Source organism: Pocillopora damicornis, chromosome 9, assembly GCF_964200805.1.
Source record: "Pocillopora damicornis chromosome 9, jaPocDami1.2, whole genome shotgun sequence".
Taxonomy (NCBI): domain Eukaryota; kingdom Metazoa; phylum Cnidaria; class Anthozoa; order Scleractinia; family Pocilloporidae; genus Pocillopora; species Pocillopora damicornis.
In genome coordinates, this window is record NC_142678.1 from 3380194 (window position 1) to 3403381 (window position 23188).

Genomic DNA, 23188 nt, shown 5'->3' on the forward strand with positions numbered 1-23188 from the left:
TGGCCAATGAGTCAAAGGAATGGTGAGGATTTTGTTTGCACGCTCAGCCAGCCAGTAATTAAGAAATTTGCACGTGAAAAGCTGAGAAAAATAGAATTCTGTAGTCTGGAAAGTGCGCTGATGCGAAAAAGAATGTTAAGAATTTTCCAGGAAACATTGCATGACTCAAACGATTAGAATTCGTTGGAAATAATGAATAGCGTAAAATACAGATAATGCGACAACGCAACATGTTTTACGGCCAGCCGCTTCGAGTATCAGAGAAAAACGTCTCAAAAGTTAAGAAGAGATAAAAAATTTGAACTAAGGATGTTAGAAGTTCCAGATTACTCTTAGAAGAAAGCACCAAATATTTGATATCAATCCCAAACATCTTTACCCATTTGACCAATACTAACCACAGATCTTAAAACTCGGTCTCCCCAGGCTTACACACTTTTCTCCCTACAAACAAAAGTATTCTCAATATAAGGTACCCTTCCCCCATCCAAGATGTGTTAAGTTATTCTCCCTTTGATTTATGTTGAAAATCTGATGCGCAATCAAAATGACACCGTCTGGATGATAAGTTTTTCAAATCTTATGAGTTGTTGGCGTAATAATGCATTTATGTTGAAAGGGGAAGTTAGAGTTAAATCTCTTGTGGGATTCAAAGGTCAGAAACTTACGTTTAGACGGGTTTGACATCAAATAGTGTATGACACTGCTAATCACAGATTGTTCTCTGTACCTTAACATTTCGTAGTAGAACTATCTACATGGATAAATTTCAGAAATTTGAGTGAAATTAGCAACTACTTGTTATCAGTGTTGAAATCTGCAGATTGTCGATTTGACGATGAGGCGAATTTCCGGTATGCACCAGCAAAACACGAATGGATTCAAAGCAGAATTTGACAAGACAAGGGTGGCAAAAGCGACGTGAAGAGCTACGGTCAAAGATGTCAACTGCACTGCATTGCGGATTACAGCCATAAGACAGTTATAAGGCAAATAGCAAACCAAAAGACAACAATAGATGTGACACATGCTGCTTACGGATCGACGAAAACGTATCACGTTGAATGTACGACGTCCGGAAAAGTTCCCAACCACCGCGTTGCCGAATCGTTCCGCAACGCGACATCTGTATCGTTGAATTTTTTTGTAGATGATAACGTACGAAGAGGTTGTTGTTGCAAAACAAAGACAAAACAACACAGCTCGTGAATAATTTTGCACGTTCTGGTCCCAGAACCAAAGCGCAGACCAGATCAGCGACGCTGACCAGCTTGCAAAAAGAACGATGATGACACGCTTGAGCGTAACCACTTCGCGGTAGCGGAGGCGTAAACGTAGAGCGAGGTAACGATCCACCGCGATGGCGGTGGACGTTACAAATGAAGCGCTTACGACGGTACTTCCCACGAAGTTCGACATCATTCCAGAGATACAAAAAAGGTGGTAGCTACGTGTTAAGGCGGCCGATCTGTGGATTATAAACAGGGGCTGTGCTATGCAGCCGACTGCGAGATCAGAGAATGCCAAGCTGAAGATTAACGCTTTAGAAGGCGAGTGTAGTGAGCTGCATTTACGAAGAGCACCTATTATAAAGCTGTTGCCTAAAATTGCGGTGACGGACATAACAATGTTTACCACAAAAATGATGAAGTATACGGCGCCTGAGCTTTTGGCGATGATGTTGTACTGTTCTTCGAAGTTCTGGCAGATTGTAGTGAAATTCGTCATTTGTTGCCGGTAAATAGGTGGTCGTTTTCAAGCAGGCTTTTTTTTCTCTACGTTTACATTTACTTAACATGGGGCCCGCTGCAGTTTCTTGGATTTCAGGACGTGTTATATTTTCTTCCGGCCAGCTGCCTGATTTCATTGAAGGGCAGGACGCGAAAAAAAGATCTAAAGTAACTTATCACCGAAATAGGTAAACTTTTCATCCATTTTTTTTTCTTTTTAATCAGTATGTACTTCACCTTAACGACAAATTTTATATTTTAATTGTAATTATAGAACACTGTGGCAGCCTATCGGACATTTCTTAAGTAAGGTTTTTGTTTAATGACGACTATTGGAGAGGCTTAAACAAACTGAGTTGGAAAATTGCTTATTTTTAATTTACTTAGTATTAGTTGTTAATTCAATACTTTGAAAACAGTTTCTATTTTGACAATCCGACTTGTCACTCATTTCTTGAAAAGACGCAAATAATGTCAAGTTTTTCGCTGTCACAATTTTGTTTTCGCCCGTTTATTTCTCGCATATTCGACAATATTGTAATAAGATTCCAATAAATTTCAAGATATTGATCACTTCGGTAATTGCTTAGAAAAAAATCTTACCTTTTGCAATGTAAAATTAAGAAAAGAAACAATAGCCAAGCGCTTTCATTATAATTTTAAATTCAAAATCTGCCTCTCATCGCATTATTGTCTGGCTTCAGTTCTCTGCGAGTCGATCAACCTTATGAGGTCAAGAAGTAATTTCCACGTAACTTCCCCTTACGATATCAGTATGATGTTTAGCCATGAGGTAATGGGAGCAAAAAGCGCATATGTTAGAAGTTTTCGTCTTGCATGATTTGACACGAAATAATCTCAAATAATTCATTAAAAAATCTTTTGAAAGCAGCTGAAAGGGGGAAGTGGTAATCAGACCAGCATTGGAAGGAAGAGGATTAGAAACATTTTTTTTGCTTATCCTGTTGTGTCGTAAAGGATTTTCTTAAGACCAACTAAACAAGGCTTTTTTTTTTTCAAAACAAATTTCTGAATAATTAGGCAGAATCTTTTTAAGAGGATCAAGGATCATACGATTTTTGCCGTGAAATCCTCAGCCTAAAAATAAAAGGAAGGATTGACACAAAAAACACTCAACGCAATTAAAGTGATGCAAAGGCAAACATTATCATTTACATGAACGAAAGAGGAAAGAAAGAGAGAAATTACTAGCTTTTCATTAACCGATTCAATAACGATAATCACACATACAAAGTGAGCATGGACCACGTGATCACCTCGAGGGTCATGTGATCTCTTAAAAAGAGCTACGTCACTGCGTGTTTTTCTCGTCGAGTATTGAAGTGGAATCTCACTGTTTGTAATACCTATCAATTTCCTCCATCATTTACCAAACTCCTTTCTTTCTATTATCATTGCGATGATATTATTTTATTCTGTCAACAGCTGACATTTCCATCAGAACTACAACACATATTAATATTGTACTCACATCTGCGCAAACAGAAGAGGACTCCAATAGTTGTAAGCTCGAAATAATCCCACGTAAGGAGCTTCATGAAGATAGAACACGAGGCCTGGTTGCCTCACGTCCTAAAGACTAGAAACTAATAGACACATCATCATTTTGTAATCGCGCACGTGTAATATGCTTGGACGCAGACCAGGATACTGGATCGAGAACATGAAGTCGAGGCGAACTGGGATTCCTCCCGAGAAAAGCGAATTAATGGATAAGAATCGGGAACAAAGAGTTTTCTCTCATGATTTGGCTTGCGTAGTGTTGCTTTTCTTTCTATAAGTTCACATTGGCCAGAAATGGTGTAACTAAGAAAATAATTCAATTCATGACGAGGGTTTTTGCCTTCTCTTATCATTTTACTCATGAAGTGTGCCAGTTGCAAGTTTTCCGTATATCTATCGAACGTAGGCGATTACAGCCTTTCGTTTATCAGCATTACAATTCAGCCAATCAGATGTGGATCTCTGCACCTGTCTCAATTCTTCACCACTTCGACCTTTTCAGTAGTTCCACACGGTAACGTTAGAATAATTACTTGGGAAATTTAATGATGTTGTTAAAAAAAAAAAAACATGTATATAAGTGTACTCTTCTCTCATTGTAACTGTGGACCAATGCTTCATCTACTATTCAAAACATTTGCAAATGACAGCTATTTAAATGCCTTTTATGTGAGAAATGCAAAGTCATTTTGTTTCCTTTCAATTTTAAAAAAGCAAATGTATCTCATCACAATAATTACAAGGATCAATTGAGACAATTAAAACCGTAGCCAAAATAAAAAGAATTGGGAACTGGAAGTAATTAAATAGAACTCTAACTTCGGATCACACGTCGAACTTTCTACGAATAAAAACCGGTTATAAAAAAAGGTATTCTCCAGTAAAGGTGTCTACAATGTGTCTGGACATCTACATTTGAATTAGGATATTCTTGATGAATGTACAGTTCTCAACGATTAAATTGAAAGTTGTTATCTTTTAGTTAAAACATACTTAAATTGTTCGTTCCGCGTGATTTAGACTCTCATGGCCATCTTCGAATATTGGGTATAAGAAGACTGTGCTGGATGATACGAAGTTGCTTCGGAGTTAATCGAAAACAGCAAAATTCCCGAAACCAATATACTCAGCGGTTGATCATTTGAAATAATACCCATCTTCAAACAAATTGTCATTTCTTTATTGCACATATGCTGTGTTTGTTTACTGTAATGAGTTTCATATATTTTGTGTATCTTTCATAGAACTGCACCTAACATATGGCGTCAAGAAATTACAATTTTCATACATTCAAAAACTATTTTGATTTTACAGTGACGGATAAGCCTGTGGATGTCGTAACTGATTTGGTTCAAACAATTCAGATTGTGATTGGACTGAAAAAATAGTATGTATTCTGCACTCATCTCTCTTACTTTCTCTTTCCTGCTGTAGAGAGGGTTTATGGACTTTGAATTGAGATACGAAGCAGATAATAGTAGTTAAAAAATTTAAGTTATTGTAAAAAAATAAACCGCTGATGCAATCCGTATAAAATAAAACCGTTCGCACTCTTAATTTATTTTCATTTATCAGTTTTGCTGTAGAATTTCATGTACGTTGAGAGTTCAGCGAAGACTTAATGAAATGTTTGACTTGTAATTAGCACAAAATTCCGGCTGCGTGTGATTTTTAGTAATTTTAAAGTTTCTTTGTTAATTTATTAGTCAAATGAGCCATATACAGTCACCTGATTGGCTGATAAGAATTGCGTTAAATAAATCACCAGATAAGGCTTCATTCTTACGAATGACGGATTTGCCAGTCACGTCTGCCCTGGATGTCTCCTTCGCTGGTGTCTCGCGACAGGTTTGAAAGAAGATTACAAGATATTAGGCTGCACTTACGAAAGATCACGTTAAGTATGAAATTATCAACTGGCGCCACTCGTCGCCTTCGGTAAGCGTTATCTAGACCGATCAAGAGTCGCAAGTGGCGATATTACCTCAAAATATGGCCTTAATTGAGTCTTAACAGGTGATATATCTTAATATAGTTTTAACCATTTTTGAAACTCCGAAAACCGATTAACTTCCAGAATTTATTTCTCTTGAAGAAAATCCTCGCCATTCATGTACATTTATCATTGATATGACCAGTTTGTCACAGGTGAATGACATTTTCTTTTTTTTTTTTTCAGTCAACTGCAAAGTAAGCTCTCGACATATTTCCTTTGAGGAAGACGCAAATTTTTACTGAAACACATCTGTAGGAGCGGCGGTTACAATGAATACAATGAAGATGTTTTGTAAAACAAGGTAAATCTCGCTCTCGGCCGTGAGGTTTTTTCTTTTTCCGAGAGTCTTTTCTTTTTGCCGTGAAGTTTTTTCGTTTGCCGTGAGTCTTTTTCCTTCTGCCGTGAGGTTCTTCCTTTTGCCGTGAGTCTTTTTCTTTTGCCGCGAGGTTATTTCTTTTGTTGTGACACTTGTGAGCCACCGTACAGACGAGAATTTTCAAAACACGAATTAACGAGAAAAAAAATCCTTTTGCTACCTGGCGTGATTTTTTCGTTCATTGTTCTTAACTGTTGTATTATTTAACAAATAAAATGGCGTTTGTAGCCAAAACTTGAGGTAAGAAAAATTACTAAAATTTGAACAAAGGCAGGGAAGTGGTTTCATTGGCTAATCGATAACTATCAAGCATTTTATGCGAATAAATATTTATTGCGGGATTATATAGATAATAATGACAGTACATGTTTGTATCACAGCGCTTGAGTTGCACTTTTCCAGGCAAACAGAAAACGTTCAGAAGGAAGTTTACATTTACGGTCAACTCGAATTCCAGCGATAATCCAACAACTGCTTGTACCGAAAGTTTGTTTGTAACTCTGTCAGAAAAAAAAACGAAAACAAAAACGGTGTAGGATATTAATGTTACAACAAAAACCGATTCTTTTATCCAACGAATCCCTATTTAATACCTTCCCGTAATTAGATCCCAATTTAGTTTTACTAAGACAGTAGTGCATAGCAGAAAATTAACACTGATAGCACTGATGATGAGATCAAAAGAACATGAACTAAGGTTCTAGGGACGGTGTAGTTTTGATTAAATTCGGCATTGTCTTTCCAATTAAACGAAACGGTAGCTACAAAGATCTGGTAAACAATGGAAAGCTTTTCACGTTTGGTAAAAAGAAAAAGCGTCCTATCATAATTCTTAGTTTTAAAATTTGCGAGACATCTATCATTTAAAACTATGATCTAATGAGCTGGTGTTATACCAGACATCTATTATACCTCACTTCTTTTCAGCTAAGACTTCAAGTCGACTCTTCTGTCACGTCTTATTCAAATGGTAATATAATGAAGTTTCCAGAGACTCTCTGGAGACATTAATCAAAGAACAATGAGAAAAATTCAACTTAAAAGGCTTTATTTCTCTAAAGAGACGACTAAAGTTGCATTGGAAAGGAGACAAAGATGTGCATACATTAGGACACGCTGGCAAACAACGTTCGTGGAGGAAGAAGCGTGCTGCGTAAATCGAGACCTATACAATGAATTGAACTAAATATTCACAGTGAAAAGTGCTCCGCACAAGCCACGCGTTTGGGGATAGTTCAAGTGTTTCCGTGCCACGAGCAAAGCAAAAGTTCGGGTTACAAGGTAGGGATGTGTATGAAATGTCTGTGCTGGTGCAAAGTTAATTTTTGAAGTTAAAACCTCAAAACTGAGCAGTCAATTAACTCGTTTTGTACTTTTAATGAAAGTGACTGGAAGCTGACACTCTCTTGTTGCTGTGACTTGAAGTAAAGTTTTTACATTAACATCACAGCGTAAGTGGAGACGTTGGTTTACGAAAATTAAATCAAAACGTCCTAGTTCATGAATTCATTTGTCCTGATTTGTTCTCTTACACAAATTTAGGATGCATGCTGTAGCTTCAGCTATTCAAGAATCATTTCAATGAACAACAAATGTACAATTTGTGATTTTTCTGACCGCTAATTAGTCGGTTTTGCTGTACATGTTACCTGTTTACATGGGGCAAAATACATGGAATGGATGCTCTCTTAAAAGAAAACTAAATTTTTGGATTAGATTCCACTCATGTTATGTTAACTTAATCCTGTTTTTTCAGCGATATTTTTCTCGCCACAATAGAAACTTAATGAGCATCTAATCCTTTGGGGATAAAAAGATAAATGATATGGCAGTAAATTATTTTGCTTTTATTTCAACCCATTTAACACGTCGTGCGCGAAGTTGTCTCAGCAATCTTTTAGTCACTAAATTGATGAACGATGATTACATTCCGCGTAATTTTTTTAAATTCAAGATTACCTGCCATTCGTTCGAGTTATGTCGTTAACTATATTAGGTGGAAGATTCAGCGACTAAGGAGATATCGTAACCGTCTATAGCTACTTAATCGTAATAAAGATCAAAACTTTTTGTTTTTTTTTGTTATAAAACCCGTCGTGCACTGACACAACGCACAAATACCCAGCTTATTGAACCTTCAACCATAAAAAGGCCTCCCCTAAAATATTGTAAGAGGACTGCCGAGTCCCTGAAAATCGAAAGAAAAAGATTATTAACTTAGGTCCTGAGAGTCTCAGAAGGACACTAGGTATTTTGGAATTCTGCCTCGAGTGTTCAGTAAGAGAAAAAAAATCAACCAGTTATGGATCTGGGGTTTTTTAATAGGGAATTAAAAGATTGCTCTTTAAATGGTTATCAGTCAACATCATATTTTCTTCTTGAACATACATTAAGGTAAATTACGTATCAATCGAAATTAAGTGTGAAAAAACATTGGATGGAGTGATCCGATAAAGTTACTGGCAAATGAAAGTTAAATACAGACAGGCAAGAAAACCGCTTTCCCTTTACTTGCCTATGTCTATCGGGACAATGCACTAAATCATAAAAAACTGCAGTCGAAACAAAAATAATGATATTTCTTTAAATTTTTATAGAAAACGTTTCTAGATGTCAACACTTTGATATTTGATAAAACTTATTTTCCCGGCTCTAATTCTTTGGTAAAGCGAAAAAAAAACTTCAAATAAAATAACGTGACCTTTTTCAAAAAGCTCGCTATCATCCTTTACCCTCTTCTATAGAGTGATAGCCTGGAAACAAAAGTTGCTGCGCAAGTGCTTATGGGATTGTTTCTAGGAACGTAAGTCGTAAAAGCGCAAAACGAGAATTACAGCATATGCAAAAAAGCTATCAAACAGAAAGGATGATTTGTAAAATTCTCAAAGTGGCTGGTACACGAAAAAAAATCACCGATACTAACAAAGAGGAAAAACGTTGAACAATACATGAAAAAAATGTATTTCAGTTTCGGCCTTAAATGGCTTTTAAATTCACCGTACAGTATCTTCCCTGGGTCAAATCTGAAGGTCATGAGATTAAGGGAATAATTACTAATTTAGGAAGCTTCCGATTATCCATTCGTTAAATTTCAAAGTTACCTTTTCATCCTCAATTGCTATAAAGAAGACAAACTTATTGGAAACTAAACTAGAAAAATATATCGATCAAAGTTGCCATGACATCGCCAAGTATACTGACTTGCTCTGTCATGACACAGCTTAGTAGATGTCATAACTAGCTTTTAGCTCTAAGATGCATCGACTCCAAAAAAAATCAATAAAATAAAACCTACCCTATAATTTCTTTTGAAATATTCTGGAATTCAAATCTCGATGTTGTTCCCAGGGAATCAAAATATACTATTTCTCTGTTTCAATTTCCAGGGCTAGATGAAGAAAGAAAGACAAAAAGATAACCATTTTCGTAACGGGTTACAGCGCATTGACAATTACGACTTACTGATTTTCCAACTCCGTCAAGATAATTCTTAAAACAATGCACTACTCAATACCAGCTTATGATACTTAACAAATTAGTGTGTACATGTTATGCGCCCGAATTAATGAATTTTAAATTAGCTTTTGTCCTACAGAGGTAGTCGAACCTTGAATCGGCTAAGCTTTAGTGGCTGTTGGTAATTTTACACTCGAGATTCCTCTGAGTGAAAAAAACGAAAGGAAATGCGTGAAAGCTGTGGACTGGGTTAGCTTAAGCGACAAAGCACGCCATAGTGCATTCATGGTAAGCTTTTTGGAGAAAGTGTAAATGCAATTTGGTGCACTAGCTTTTGTATCTGTTTACAGTGGCAGGTGATTTTCATTGTAACAGCGGCAAAGTGAATTGATCTGATACATAATCTCCCGTAACTAGAGATGAATTTAAGGACATCCCCTTATATGAATTCGCAAGAACCATTTACTATAAGTTTCAACAGTCATAAACGCTCCCTGTATTTTTTATCACTTCTCTTCGCGATTTTAAATAGAAACGCTCGTCTACAGTCTAAAAGACTAATGGAAGTCCTCTGCCCTCCAGCAGAGCATTAATTTTCTACGCTTTTCTTTTCGTCGCATTAAAATCACAATATTTCACAATCGACGAAAATCTAGGGACTCACACTCGTACATTCCAAAATCAGTTCGAAGTGCGCTCTAACTTCAACAAAGAATGAAAAAATAAAGAAACCAGTTCTTTGTCAAATATCGTGATTTTAAATTAGGCAGCTGAGACCACAAACCGCAGGAAAGCTATTTCTCTGATGCGTGCATATTTTAAATTTGACTATCATCGGCGATTCATCTCGGTAAAACATAAACTAGGTTTGTATTTTCATTTAAACTAGAAGCTCTTTCTCCTTTCATTTGAAACCGATTTGCTTCAAACATAATTTTAATCTTTTAATATCGAGTTCAATTTTACAAATTTTCTGCCCATTAAATTGCTTCTGAAAATTTAAGAAACATATTAATAATTTGCCACGGGCAATTCACAAAGAAACATTACAAATAATGACAAAAGTGAAATGTATATTGTTAAACATATATATTTTTTTTGCATTAACGTATTTTTTGACAGAAAAAAAGTACTTCAAATAGATGAACTTAAAGTATTTAAAATCAAGATTTCTAGTGGTAGGAAATTAAGAGCCGACTTGTGAAATATGTCTACAGATACAGTTTATTGTAATTAATTAAAACTCGCATAAACTGCGTTGAGTTTTAATGTCTCTGTAAAACTGCAATGCCTGCAGAGATGAAGATATGCTGAAGATTCGTGCTGTTGCGACACAAGGATTCTGTATAAATAGTCATTTCACCCAGCAGGAAAATTTTGAAAACTGGAGTAAAATGAATCTATTGACACTGTTTTATTATTTTCACAATTTTGACACGAAATTGGAGATGCTTTTCTTTTAAGGCCTTTTAAGGCATTGTGGTTTAATTGCCACAAGGTAAAAAAAAGCGGGTATACAAGCTATTTTCGTTAGCTGCCCACTCTTGGATAGAACCGTAATTGCTATCATCTATCTAAGGTGAACGCGGGTATGAGTAAATACTGGCCATAGACCAGCGCTGTGCTCACTGATTCCGTGCACATACAATAAGGTTTCACCGAAACTCGAGATCCTTTGGTAACCTTGGTGTCTAATATTTGCATGCCCGCTTCAGCTAATTTCAAATTAAAGTTCAAATGCTATGAACAAAGAAAAATGTGGAGATCTCAATCAAAGAGTAATATTTCTCTCTGCCAAAGAGGGAGCCGAAATAATGTTTCTGCACGTGCCGAATTTAATTTGCAATGTTTGTTCTTTTTCAATTTTAAAAAACTGTCCGATTGACTTTCAAGCCTTCTAAATGAATTTTTCATTATCTTCGCTTGGTTCCCTATGATATCGCTGTGATAATCACCTCTTCTCAGCTTTCAGTCGGTAAAAGCCGTATTTTATTTTTTTGTTTATCATAGTCGCCTAAGTCCTTCTGCAAGTTACATTTTTTTTCTTAGCTTCAGATTCATAGCTGATTTGTGTATATTCTGCAATTCATGTTTATGACTTAACAGCAAACCCTTTTGAGAAAAACGATTAGGAAGATTCTACCCTGTTTGCGTACAAAATTTTTGTTGATTCTGTTTTTCGTCAAATTTTGTTTTCTTTCAGGCCGTTCCAGCGGAAGTTTTACTTTTGTCAATGCGGATCCTACGCACATTTTTTGAGTGACAGGTATAGACTCAAAATGCACTCAGAATTTGAAAGAAAACGACGAAGTTATTTGAGCATGCGCTAAGTTGAAGCGAGATCTTCAGGCTAGCTCTATCTAAGACAGCGCTGCTCAAAAGCCTATCCCGATGCAGTTTATCAAACTCAAGGAAATTTCCAGGAGAATTTATTTACTTTACTGCACATTTACTCTGTTTCTACTGGCGGAGGGAAGGAAGCATCTCACAAATGTGAAAGTTGGAATTTTTTTGGATCGAATTTTACACAGCGAAACATCGTTTGGAAATTACACGCAGGAACTGGCTGACTTCTATCACAACACAACTTTGACGAAAATCTCCCTCGAAACACAAACGATTCAGCTAAATGGGCTACCGTTTGAGGATATTTCGAGAAGATTTTGTGTCGATATTGTACAAAACAACATCTCAGTGATTGTGTTGCAGACGCGAAACCTGGAGCTCACGCAGTTTGTGGGACACTTGGCTTCCTTTTTTAAAATACCGGCCATAGAAAGTGTTAGTAGAGAGCCCCTGCTGTCGGACAAGGTAGGAAAATCATTATCCTGTCGTTTTAAGTTGAAAATTTTGACTATTTTCTTTTCGCTCAATATAACATTATCCTTTACTTCACTCATCATTTTGATAATTTCCTTGAAAAATAATCTGACGTTTCTGAAGAATCATGTCTCTGAGGACAGACGAAAAGTCAGAATTAGTTCCGGAAAAACAAACAATCCGATCAGATATGATTTTTCTCGCAGATTCTGTCAAAATGTTTTACATTCATCATTATCTCTAACTAAAAGAACGGTTCAACCTTCTTTGCCGCTAAAACATCTGACGTTAAAATACATCTTTGCCGATGGAACCAAAAATTACGTTGGATAAAATATGGGGAATAATTTATTTTTTCAGCGTCTAAAAAAAAAAAGAAAAACCAAATTTTGGTCGCATATTTACAGCTTTCATGACATCCGTAAGCACCACAACACGCATTTTAACGAATTGAACAAAGGAAAATTGCCTACAGAAAATCGATCGTGACCATAGAAACAAAGCTGCCCCCTTTTTATAGCAATTGCTAACTTCTAATTTAAAGTCAAATTTTAAACCGTGAAAGCTCTTGACTCCTACACAGAAACTTTGTTTGGACGTGCAGTTTACCACAACAGTAAGATTTTACCGGTGTTGACTCTACCACAGACTGTTAATGCGATTAAATACAAAGCCGCAAAAAGAGATTGCATATTTCATTGAGTGCCCTTTCGAAATTTACGTGTGATTATACTACAACACATCCTGTCTGATTTTTATCGCTCACATCCGGTAGAACCTTTTAAATCGCATTTTGCTGAAGGGAAACGCCATTTCTTTAGTTTTATACGAAGGAAAAAAAGTTTCACGGAGCATATAAGTGGCTAGTTCATTTATCGTGTTTAATGGTTAGTACTGTATGCTACTTTCTACTTCAATAATCAGAATCATGATTACCACTTAAGAAACTTCAGTCATTTTATACCTTCACGTAAGACATTACGTGAAGGTAAAATACAGTCTGTATACAAATACAGAAATAAACAAAATGAAAACAAATGAAACAAATGAAATAGATACAGTAAATTACAGTCTCTCTACAAGAGAACATTTACATTTTGCGAGCTTAGTTTATCACATCGCTCTTGTAGCATTCGTGTACAGCTTTGAAGAAACCTTCCTACTAAACTTTACAAAAACTTTAGACCTGAGGACAAATTCTTGATCTGATTCAATTTCTTTTAACTAAACGAACCGTCAGTTTTTCATTGCCGTACTTTAGTTTGACGATCAAAGTTCTCCCATTTCAAAGTAAATTTATGTATAGAGCTTTGAGATCCTTTTGCCATGTTTTCCAATTTTTATGTAAACAATAAATCCACGCTCACATTCAAAGTCAGCACATGCAGTTTCATTTTAATTCAAGGCGTGCAAGACAATTGCTATGTTTGCTTTTGTTTTGATCTATTTGCGTCACTCACGAATTTTACTGACGGTTAGTTTTCAAATCGTGTCGTGTGTCAATTTATCACTGCTATTAATTACAACGTAATTTACATTACTTCTATCATATTCGACTAAAAAAATTTGGTATCCTCCGCGCAAAATCACGATCACGCAATGTAACTTTAACGCAAGAGAATGGAGCACGGAACAAGTCATATATTGTAATTCCATATTTTTTCCGAATTTATAAGAGATCAATTAAATCCCATTTTTCGTTTGTCCTTGAAAAGTGTTTACAGACAAAGCGTTAAATAGAGGCGAGATATAGGTTTAACAGAAAAAAAGAGATGAAGAAAAGGGATGCATGATTGTGATCAAGGGAACAGGTATGACTCTATAAAAATGTGAATATCATTTTCTTGGCTAACCAAAAAATAATTCAAAACTATCGGATCAACAGTGACTCTTGGTGCCAAAGGAACTGACTTAAAGGCATCACGCATATTTTAGTAACAGGATGAGAGACAATCCGCTTTCAATTAAAGGGTGGTTCAGTGAAACGGTTCTTAAAAATGGCGGACAGGTTTAAGAAACCTTTAAGAAACAGTTTAAGAAACCTTTCATCCTATTTGCTGTGGTTTTGCATTATCTACGTGCGTGGACGAATGTTAATAAGTTGAGCGCGAATTATTTTGCAATAGCTTGCCAAGATGTTCCTGTTTCAATGCCCACACAGGAAGGAGAACAATCTTTTTTAATCGTACTCCACCAACCAAAAATAAAAAGACTTTAATTTTAGGAAATTTACCAGAAAACAATGACTTATTTCCTTCAGATATATTAGCAAATAATTTTTCAAAAGAGGTCTGTCTTTTCGAGGAAAACTTTCTTTATAAGACGCATGAAAGAACAAAACAAAAAATTGACTTGATCTAGAGCTTTCATACAAGAAGAGAGACCTGATAGCGTTTAGACGTTTTGCTGTAACCTTATCATCAGCTTCGTTTTCAGGAAAAAACCCAATTATGGAGGACGGACTTTAATATATAGAGCCGCGTTTGCTGCTGAAGCGAACGACCATTTTTAACTTTTTTTCGTTACCCTAACAGTTCCGACACCGACAGAAAAAATCCTTTTGACAACAAATGCAGATATTTTGGCTCTATTGCTCCACAAAAAAAATTCTCGCTGTTTTCCGTTCGAGTAAATGTGCGACTTTCTCTACGTGATGCATGCTAATGGAGCACCATGTAGTCGTGTATTATCGGCTCAGTAGACATATGGAAATATAGCGACTGTTTAAAAGCGGAATCAATCCAAAGTGCTACTGCCCTCGAGGCTCAAGGAAATTCAAACAAGATCTATACATTCAGTTATTTTTCTCACTTTTATCGCTACAGAGGGAAATTGGCACATTGTTATTTAGAATAAGAAAAATACGAACCTCTACCTTGCGTGTAAAAAAAGACTTTCGAAAGCTTCTCATCAGAAAATATATATATTAGTTGATGCAAAAATGCATTTTGAAACTTCTGCGTTTGCTTGACATGATGCCAAACTTTACCTAAAATACAATTCTGACTTTTTCAGCTCCAAACGTTAGAAAGTCATGGTTACATTCAAAGCGCTCTGCTGGCCGAAAAAGCTATAATTGAAAAATAGCGTTGATCCAGCGATATTATTAAAAAAGGACGCGCACGACATAATGGTTTTTGGAAAAAATTCATAAAAAATTATGAAATATTTAGTTTGATATGGCATTGTTTGTAAATTGGTATTCAACAAGAGTCAAGGTCACGAGGAATACAAAATACATACTTTCAGGGAGCTTTCGCTGTTTGGCGATATCAAAAAGGCTACAGGCTAAAATTTAGCCAGAAAAACAGAGTGTGAATACTGAGCGATTGAGTCTTAGCCTACCGCAACACTGATTCGAAATTATGTGCTAAAAACGGCTTATATTCCCAAGTCAACTTGACTAAGCGTAATGATTCAGGCCTTAATGCGACCGAAGAGCTTACAAAAACAATGCAATTAGATGCACAATGGTGAGAAGTATGCGTGAATAAACAGTACAGTAGTGTTCTTAAAATAGATCGACGTATCTAAAAACCAATTTATGATAATTGCTAGATACTTTTGAATCATGTGAGATTAATGTGGTACCTAGAAAACGATGATTTTGACGAGTTTTTGCTAAGAGCGAAGCTCTTCAAATACTTTGGACACGATGCCTATTGACGGAAAACTGTAAAAATATCCCGTGTAATGAACTTATCTTTTTTCCAATTTTGCCCAACCCTTTTTATTCCAACAGTGATCAAGACAGAATTTCTCTTTACAGTATCGATACAATAACAAGAAGACAAGTGATGAGAATAAAAAAAAAAATACCAATTAGGGGATTATCAATCCAGTACCAAATTCTCCGAAATAACATCACGAGAGGTGTACGGCGCATGGCGCATGGTAAGGAGAATCACAATTGAAATCTGGGAGTGAAAAGAAACCGATCCATTTAATTTAGAATCGATCTTCATCATTTAATATTCAAGAGCCATAGTTTCCGAAATCTTTTTTTTGGCGCGTACAGACCATAAGCTATCACGTGACGACTATCTTAGTGAGTTGCGTTACTTTAATTCCTTGAGTGGGTGGCTAGGCTTACGAGCGAACACGCTACAGCTGCGCTGTTATGTTCTGTTTTTTAATAATGCGTTCTTCGTTATTTACAGGAATACTTCAGCACACTTGTCCGTAACGTTCCATCCGAGGTCTTACAGTTTACAGTATTCCTCGATTTCCTTAAATTTGCTTGGAGGAGACGAGCGTATGTAATAGTCAGTGATGATATGTCGTACGGGCTGGCTCTTCAATATTACCACGAAAATGACTTTGCAGATATCACTATTATCAACCTTGGATCACCTAATGTCGAAGAGGGAGAAATAATCAAGCATTTACTAAAGATAAAATCTAGCACAGCTCACGCTGTTTACCTCTACTGCGACTCAAAGCTAGCGCACTTTATTCTCTGGATCGCAAAAGATTTTCGTCTCATCAACGATGAAATGTTATGGATAATCTCTGAAAGGTCACTTGAAAATATACCAGGCTTTTACACTTTACCCAGTTTTATTTACGTTATAAGAACCCGTCGATTTTCTCAAAGCGAAGAAAAGTTCGACAGAACTCAACTAATCCATAGCTTGTCAGTTATTCAGAGAACGTTTGAATCAATGAGCGACACAGAGGTACACCAGTATTTGCGGACGCCTTTAGACTGTTACAGTTCCATCGCTTGGGAAAAGGGCATGGAATTGCACAAGTAAGAGAAAGATATATCTTCTTTAGGGGCAGGGGGACTGTCGCTGAGAATAAGAAAGTTTGACAGATGCAGGAGCAACTCGACTTGATTATGAGTGATCACCTCCATATCTTTCCTTTACCCTCACTCAAATTCAATCTTTCCAGGATCCGATGACGATAGTGTTGAGTTCGAACACTTTCCAGGTTATCCATGACTCGTATGTTTAATCAAGAGCATTTCTAACAGTAATAACCCTTTACACCCTAACATCAGTAGGCATGTTTGCTATACGTTTCTCTATACAATTCCTGGATTAATATCGGTATCTGGGCAACTGCCCACCTACCCCAACATTAACCCTAACTTATTATCAATTGACTGTTGTTGGGTTAGGGGAGGGGTAGGTGGGCAGTTGCCTAGATACTAATATTGATCCCAATTCCTTAGGTACTGGAAAGGAGAAATTTCTCCAATAGTCAAGAGCTTCTTTAGTTGTTAATCATTCATATCATTCTCATGACCTTAATGTTTGATTCAGGGGTGATATTGTAAGGAGAAATTAGATGCTGGTCACTCTTAGGGTTCTAAGGGTCAAACTAAACCTCACCGCTGTGCACTGTGTGTAACACCTCGTGGTCTTACCATGGAACATCCCTCTGTCCATTTGCCTTTCTTATTAAACGGTATTTTGGTTGAAATTTGCAAAACCAAAACCATAGCCAATCAGGACAAAGGAAAATATCACTAGGAACCAATTAAAATTCAAAGTGAAAAACAAGCAAGCTGCCTGAAGCGCGGAAAAATAGGAGAGTGAACAAGACGCGATTGGTCTAAGTGTTGAAACGGCGAGAGGCTGGCTCGAGATTTTGGGCCAATCACACTGCGAAGTGAAGCAAAACCGAAGCCTTCTCTGATTACTCTCGAAACCCAACTGAAATTCGCTCAATAAACAATCGCGTACCTTTAATGACCGAGAAAATCCATGGTTTGTTAATCGGAGGCTTTGCATTGCAGACATGTAGAGTAAAATGGTTTCAAAAGCTAATGTAAAAACATTGGCTCAATTTCAGTATCTGAGAACCTACCCCTCCACTAACCCAACAACAGTCAACTGTTATAAGGTGGGGTTAATGTTGAGCTAGGGGAGGGGTAGGTATACAGTTGCTCAAATACTGACATTGATCTAAAATAATTTCCACTGATACAACTTCAATAGTTGAAATACTTTTTAACTTGAGCAGTTTCTTTTGAACCTGATGCAGTCATCACTAACTTCTTAATTGTCGTGAAATCTGTGTTTAGATTACTCGAGGCGAGTGTTAACTCACGCGACTCAAACCAGATGGGGCAAAAAACTAAAAGTGTTCATCCTTCTTACGAAATTCTGTATCTACAAACACCTTACAAGCAGGACGAAGGCTGGGTACAAATAGGAATATGGACAAGCAAAGGATTAACATTGCAATTACATGAATTAGATCAGGAAACACCGGATAAAAAAATCGGAGAAATTCCTCGGCTTCTAGCTGCAGTAGTAGAATATCCTCCGTTAACTATGAAAGCGGACTTCGACGAGAGCGAAGGATGCTATCAAGGATTAGAGTGCAAAAAGTACACTGAGAATTCGCAAAATTTTACCAGATATTGCTGTTATGGATTGGCAATCGACGTGCTTCGCTACGTTAAGACAGAACTTCAGTTTGAACCACTGATATATTTTGTTGGCGATGGAAACTACGGTGCCAAAAATTCCTCAGCGGGCACGTGGAACGGTGTTGTACGAGACGTCTTGGAAGGAAAAGCAGACATCGCCATCGATCTCATGACCAACGAAGCACGTTCGGAGGTAATCGATTTCTCTTTGCGCTGGACGCACGCAGGTCTCGCTCTGCTCGTGCTCGTAGGAGAGCAAAAGGTGGAGGATCTCGACTTTTCGTTTTTCCGACCTTTCACAATTTATTTGTGGATGGGCATGATAGGAGTTGTGAATTTCTACCTGGGTCTTCTGTGGTTCACGGACCGTTTGAGCCCTTACGGACATCGTAAGTCGTTTCGAGCTAGAAACCACAATGGGTTTGACCTCAGTGAGAGCATGTGGTACTGCTGGGGAGTTTGTTTTGATAACCAGTTTGTGGACTCCAGGCCGCGTAGTTTGAGTGCGCGGGCCATGGCAGTGTTTCTGGCCATTTTTGCACTGATGTGCGTGACGTCATACACGGCTAACCTGACAGCTCATCTGTTATCTGATGACACCAAACCCGAAGTCACCGGGATCCGTGATCCAAAGGTGAGCATCCGGGACAGCCTACATTAGTTTAAAAGGGTATGAGACATGTTTATCCATGTTGAATCTCAAGGGTCATTTAATTAAGGTGGCTCTGAACCCCATGCACTGATCTTTTATCAGCTTTGCAGGAAGATGAACTTAGATACGCGACTGCAATAAAAGTATGACAAAGAGGTCACTGGACCCATTTTAGAGTTGCTGGCAAACTCAGCTCTAGTTAAGGGTGTCTCTAAGAGATTTTGGTGTTTCTACGGTAATCTAAAAGGTACAAAAAATTATCAAATGAAATAACTAGGATATTTTCATATAATTTTCAAAGAATACACGAAAAATTGTGGTATTAATAACTAGAAGAATTTGTGTTACGACACTGTTTTGAGCAAAGCCTCGACATGAGAAACATTTCATTCTCGTGGAAATAAACTTTATTTTCACTGAGACGGTTTCTCACTTGACCCCATTTTGAAAGTGAGGGGCTTTTTTGCGTGCAATTTGCCTTTCCAAAATGAAAAAGAGGCACAAACATGCCCGTCAAAGAACAGCGCTTCTCACAGCTATTTTCATGTAAAAAAATCTGTCTCCTTTCCTCTGTGAGGCGTGGGCTTGAATCCCGTTCTTTCCTGCGATTGAAAAAACCTTAACTATCTTAGAGCGCATTTAACATTGTGACGTGAAAGTATTGCCCGGAAGTACTTGTAAAACATCCCAGGTTACGCCATCTAACATCAAAACCACGACATTGAAGGATGACTTTCACTCTTTCCGGACCTCTTTGAATATGGCTAATTCATTTCCTTTACGCTAAAACCTGAATTGAAGTAGCTTTTGGATTTCTCTTCAGATCACAGATCCAGATTCGAAGATTACATACGGGGTCGTGAAGTCCAGCTACGTGGATTCCTACTTTGAACTAAACGAAGACCCCATCATGCAATCCATGTTCAGGCGCATGCGTGATAAGAATCACTTGGTTAATAACTTCACAGATGGAGTGGAACGAGTTCGAAACAGGTTTGACATGTTTTTCCTGTTCTATGATAGCCTCGTCTCACTTGTGCTTAAAACGACACCGCTTAAGTTTAACGCATCTAAAGAGGCGACAAAGGCAAGTGGAAGAAAGCTTTGCTATTTTGTGAGGTATTCCAGGCCCGGTCTTTTAGAAGGATGGATATGCTATCAGCGGCTATCCGCTGGAAAAATCTCTATCCGGTGGATAGTGCAAAACATTTTGTTTACTCGTATGCGCTCGATAGCGACTTATCCTTTGGAAAGCTTTATCCAGCCTTTGAACGAATTGGCCCAATGAAAAAACCCGCGCAACCGAAGTCGTCTTAGTAGCCGTTCTTTTCGATGCGACGTAATGTATGCCCCCTCCCCACCTCCCCCCCCTTATCCCAATTAAAGGCTGTGAAATTTACACAGCGTGAAGAAAGAAGTAACTTTGCTATTTCTCCCGGGTAGCGTGGTGGTGGTGAACAGATGAGTAACCCTTCCCTCCCTTCCGGCTACACACCCGGGTGGAGACGCATAACGAGAGTAGAGCACCTCACTTAAGAACGCAACACAATCACACAGCCTGAGCTCAGACCCAGTCCTTTTAACTCAAAATGCAGCACGCTCACCATTCACTCGCGACGCCTTCAGTAATTATCAACTGACGCAATGTTTCTTCCTCAGGAAATTGGACATTTTTATCAGTGAGGTTTTGTCCTTAGACTACGAAGTGGCAAAACAGAAATCTCCGTCATATCCTCGATTACAGGTTGTTGGAGCTGCCAAGCCTTTCGCTGAGAGTGGATATTCTTACGCGTTTAAGAAAAATTCTCCATGGAAACCGAAATTTGACTTGGTCATCAACAGGATGAAAGCTGAAAACGTGTAAGTAGTAAGAAATGCCCGAGTAGTCGATCGAATTTGAATGAATATCACAAAATAAGTATATATTGACATTAAAAAAGGCCACATCCTGAATGCTGACTAGATTGCGAAAAATCTCAGGAAGACTTCAATGACATCAAACTGGGATTCTAAGAAAACTAGCTGCCTCGGAAATTTCAAATCATGTTTAATACACTGGATTATTCGCAATGTTTCATGAATTTTGCGACGCATGGTTTTCTTAGCCTTACACTTTCCGGGAATGAACTAAAAATATCTTCGTATGAAAGGTATCGACATTTACCAAGGTTCTGTTCCCTTTGCCAATAAGTAGGCTATGTTCACAACGGCTTTCTTTACTATCCTTTACACCCTAACATCAGTATGCATATTCCCCTTACTGTTTAGTATACATTTCGTATGGTATTGAAAACGAGAATTTGTTTAACAATCAAGAGCTTGACTGGGTGTTCATTTTCTATTTTCTCATAACCTCAATGTTTGATTCAGTAGTGGTAATGCGTAGAGAAATTAGATGCTGGTCATTCTTAGGGGTTAAGGGTTGAGACTCCTGTCACGAAAGAACACACCTTCGGTGTAAAAAATTTCTCTGTAAGCCGTCACAAAAGTAAAAAAAAATTGTCGACCAGAACAAAGGAAATAAAACAAGAATCCCATGAAAGACAAACGAAACAAATGCAACGTGCAGAAAACGCCGGAACGCATGTGATTGAGCCGCTTAAAACCAATCACAAGTGGTGATTAGTTTGGGCTTGAATCTCATTGGTCAAAAGGGTGGCGCGAGGTTTCAAGTAGGCCAATCACAGCGCGAAAAGCCTAATTTTTTCCTTATTCACAGGCCGAGCGACCTCTACAAGAAATGGGTTTCTTCAGGCGAGGACAGAAGCGAAGAACATCACCAAAGACTGAACGTTTACTCGTTAAGTGGTGTTTTCTTTCTTGGTGCTTCCCTGGCGCTAGTCGCCATACTTTTTCTTTCCCTCGAGAACAGACTCTTCGCAGCAGGTTTCATTTACCAAGACATGAAAGGTGACAATTTCCACGAGAAAGGCACGCGAAAGTACTCAGGCGCAGTTAAAAGGAAGTTACTGGACTTCAATACGAACAAGGACGAGGCAGAATTCCCGGATATATCAGACTACCTCCGTAACAGGAGGAGAAGTAACTTAATGTTAAAGACTTTGTATAATCCTAAATCTATAAAAAGGAAATATGAAGAGCCAGGGGAAAATGGTACCGCCACGAGTTCTGTTTAGCAGTTGAAAGAGTTAGTTATTAAAATAGTGAAATTTGTGTATCAGTTTTCTCAAGATGATAAGCCACTTTTCCATACTAAGAAGGAAGTTCCAAAATCATACCTACATTCGACAACAAACTACCAGATTCCGGTTGTTTGAAGGAGGCATGAGACTATCGAGTAGATAAATCTCTATTCAGTGGATAGCGTAGAACGTTCCCATTGGATAGCGTTATCCACTCTTTGAACAACTGCGCTCAGAAGAGTACAGCGGTTTTCGATTGAGAGTCATAAAATAAGGCAAAACTAAAGTAATCATCACGAACAATCAGAACAAGGGTAACTTAATTAAACAAGAGCCAATAAGAATTTAAAGTAAATACTTGAAACCAATACGTCTATTGAATATTACAAAAGGAATCTATGACGGAAAGAGGAATGAGTGATTCGATCTACTGAAATCGATAGCATATGTTTAAGTTGCGCCTTTCGGAAACCAACCATCCGAAAGATTAAGCAAATATTCTCAGCTTTCCGCTTCAATTTACAAATTCCTGGATTGTAGTTCACTGTTCTAGTTAGGTACTATCTGTTAATCGTTCGCATTGAAAACCCTGAAAGAAATCTGAATTCAGCCCGAGAAGGTTCATATGGCGTATCCACCCACCATTAGCTATAACTTGCTTCTCTACGTGAATTATCAACCCAATCAATTTTAGGGCGCTAAATTAGCTCTTGCATTCATATGTCGATTATATGATCAAAGTCTTAAACTACCTTGGGTTTTTGTATAAATTTGTTTATTTATTCTGCTGAGCGTCAAAGTCCAAACAAACCTCTTTCTAACGTTTCAACCAGTTTCATTCTCTCTGCACGACTAAAGTTTTCGATTTCAAAAACATACACATCGCAAATTGGCTTCGAATCTTAATACAGCCTTACAAGTTTCCTTCTTCCATAACACGAGGCGATGGCAATATTTTCGTAAAGTGAAAAACCATTAAAGGAAATGTCCTTTCAATCAACTGCTTACTCGAACGACACATAGGATGCTTTTACAATAACTGTTATTAAAGAAATATATTTAGAATCGTTTCTGCTTTGGTTAAAATAAATTTCTATCTAAAT

General features: G+C 37.5%; 2 protein-coding genes across 3 annotated transcripts in view; one reads left to right on the top strand and one right to left on the bottom strand.

The window, feature by feature from the left end:
* The window catches only part of LOC113684249 (general transcription and DNA repair factor IIH helicase/translocase subunit XPB), a 167137-nt gene that overhangs the window by 101287 nt on the left and 42662 nt on the right, over nucleotides 1-23188 (bottom strand). The gene's annotated exons all lie outside the window — the stretch shown is intronic.
* LOC113684257 (glutamate receptor ionotropic, NMDA 1) lies at nucleotides 9213-23152 on the top strand. Of its 2 annotated transcripts, XM_027201599.2 has the most exons (7): nucleotides 9213-9370; nucleotides 11286-11893; nucleotides 16063-16655; nucleotides 17940-18924; nucleotides 19766-19935; nucleotides 20602-20802; nucleotides 21662-23152. In XM_027201599.2, exons 2-7 carry the CDS (start codon nucleotides 11474-11476, stop codon nucleotides 22077-22079), a joined length of 2787 nt encoding a protein of 928 aa, XP_027057400.2. In that variant the 5' UTR covers nucleotides 9213-9370; nucleotides 11286-11473; the 3' UTR covers nucleotides 22080-23152. The 2 variants fall into 2 exon arrangements, with proteins under 2 accessions (XP_027057400.2, XP_027057401.2); XM_027201600.2 differs by lacking the exons at nucleotides 9213-9370; nucleotides 11286-11893 and adding an exon at nucleotides 13449-13713.

What these genes read in the sequence shown, in the direction of transcription:
- LOC113684257 (XM_027201599.2), top strand. Translation starts at nt 11,474, where the DNA reads ATGCAGTTTATCAAACTCAAGGAAATTTCCAGGAGAATTTATTTACTT. An exon ending in AGCCCCTGCTGTCGGACAAG is followed by an intron (nt 11,894 to 16,062) that starts GTAGGAAAATCA and finishes CGTTATTTACAG; the next exon opens with GAATACTTCAGCACACTTGT. An exon ending in AGGATGAAAGCTGAAAACGT is followed by an intron (nt 20,803 to 21,661) that starts GTAAGTAGTAAG and finishes CCTTATTCACAG; the next exon opens with GCCGAGCGACCTCTACAAGA.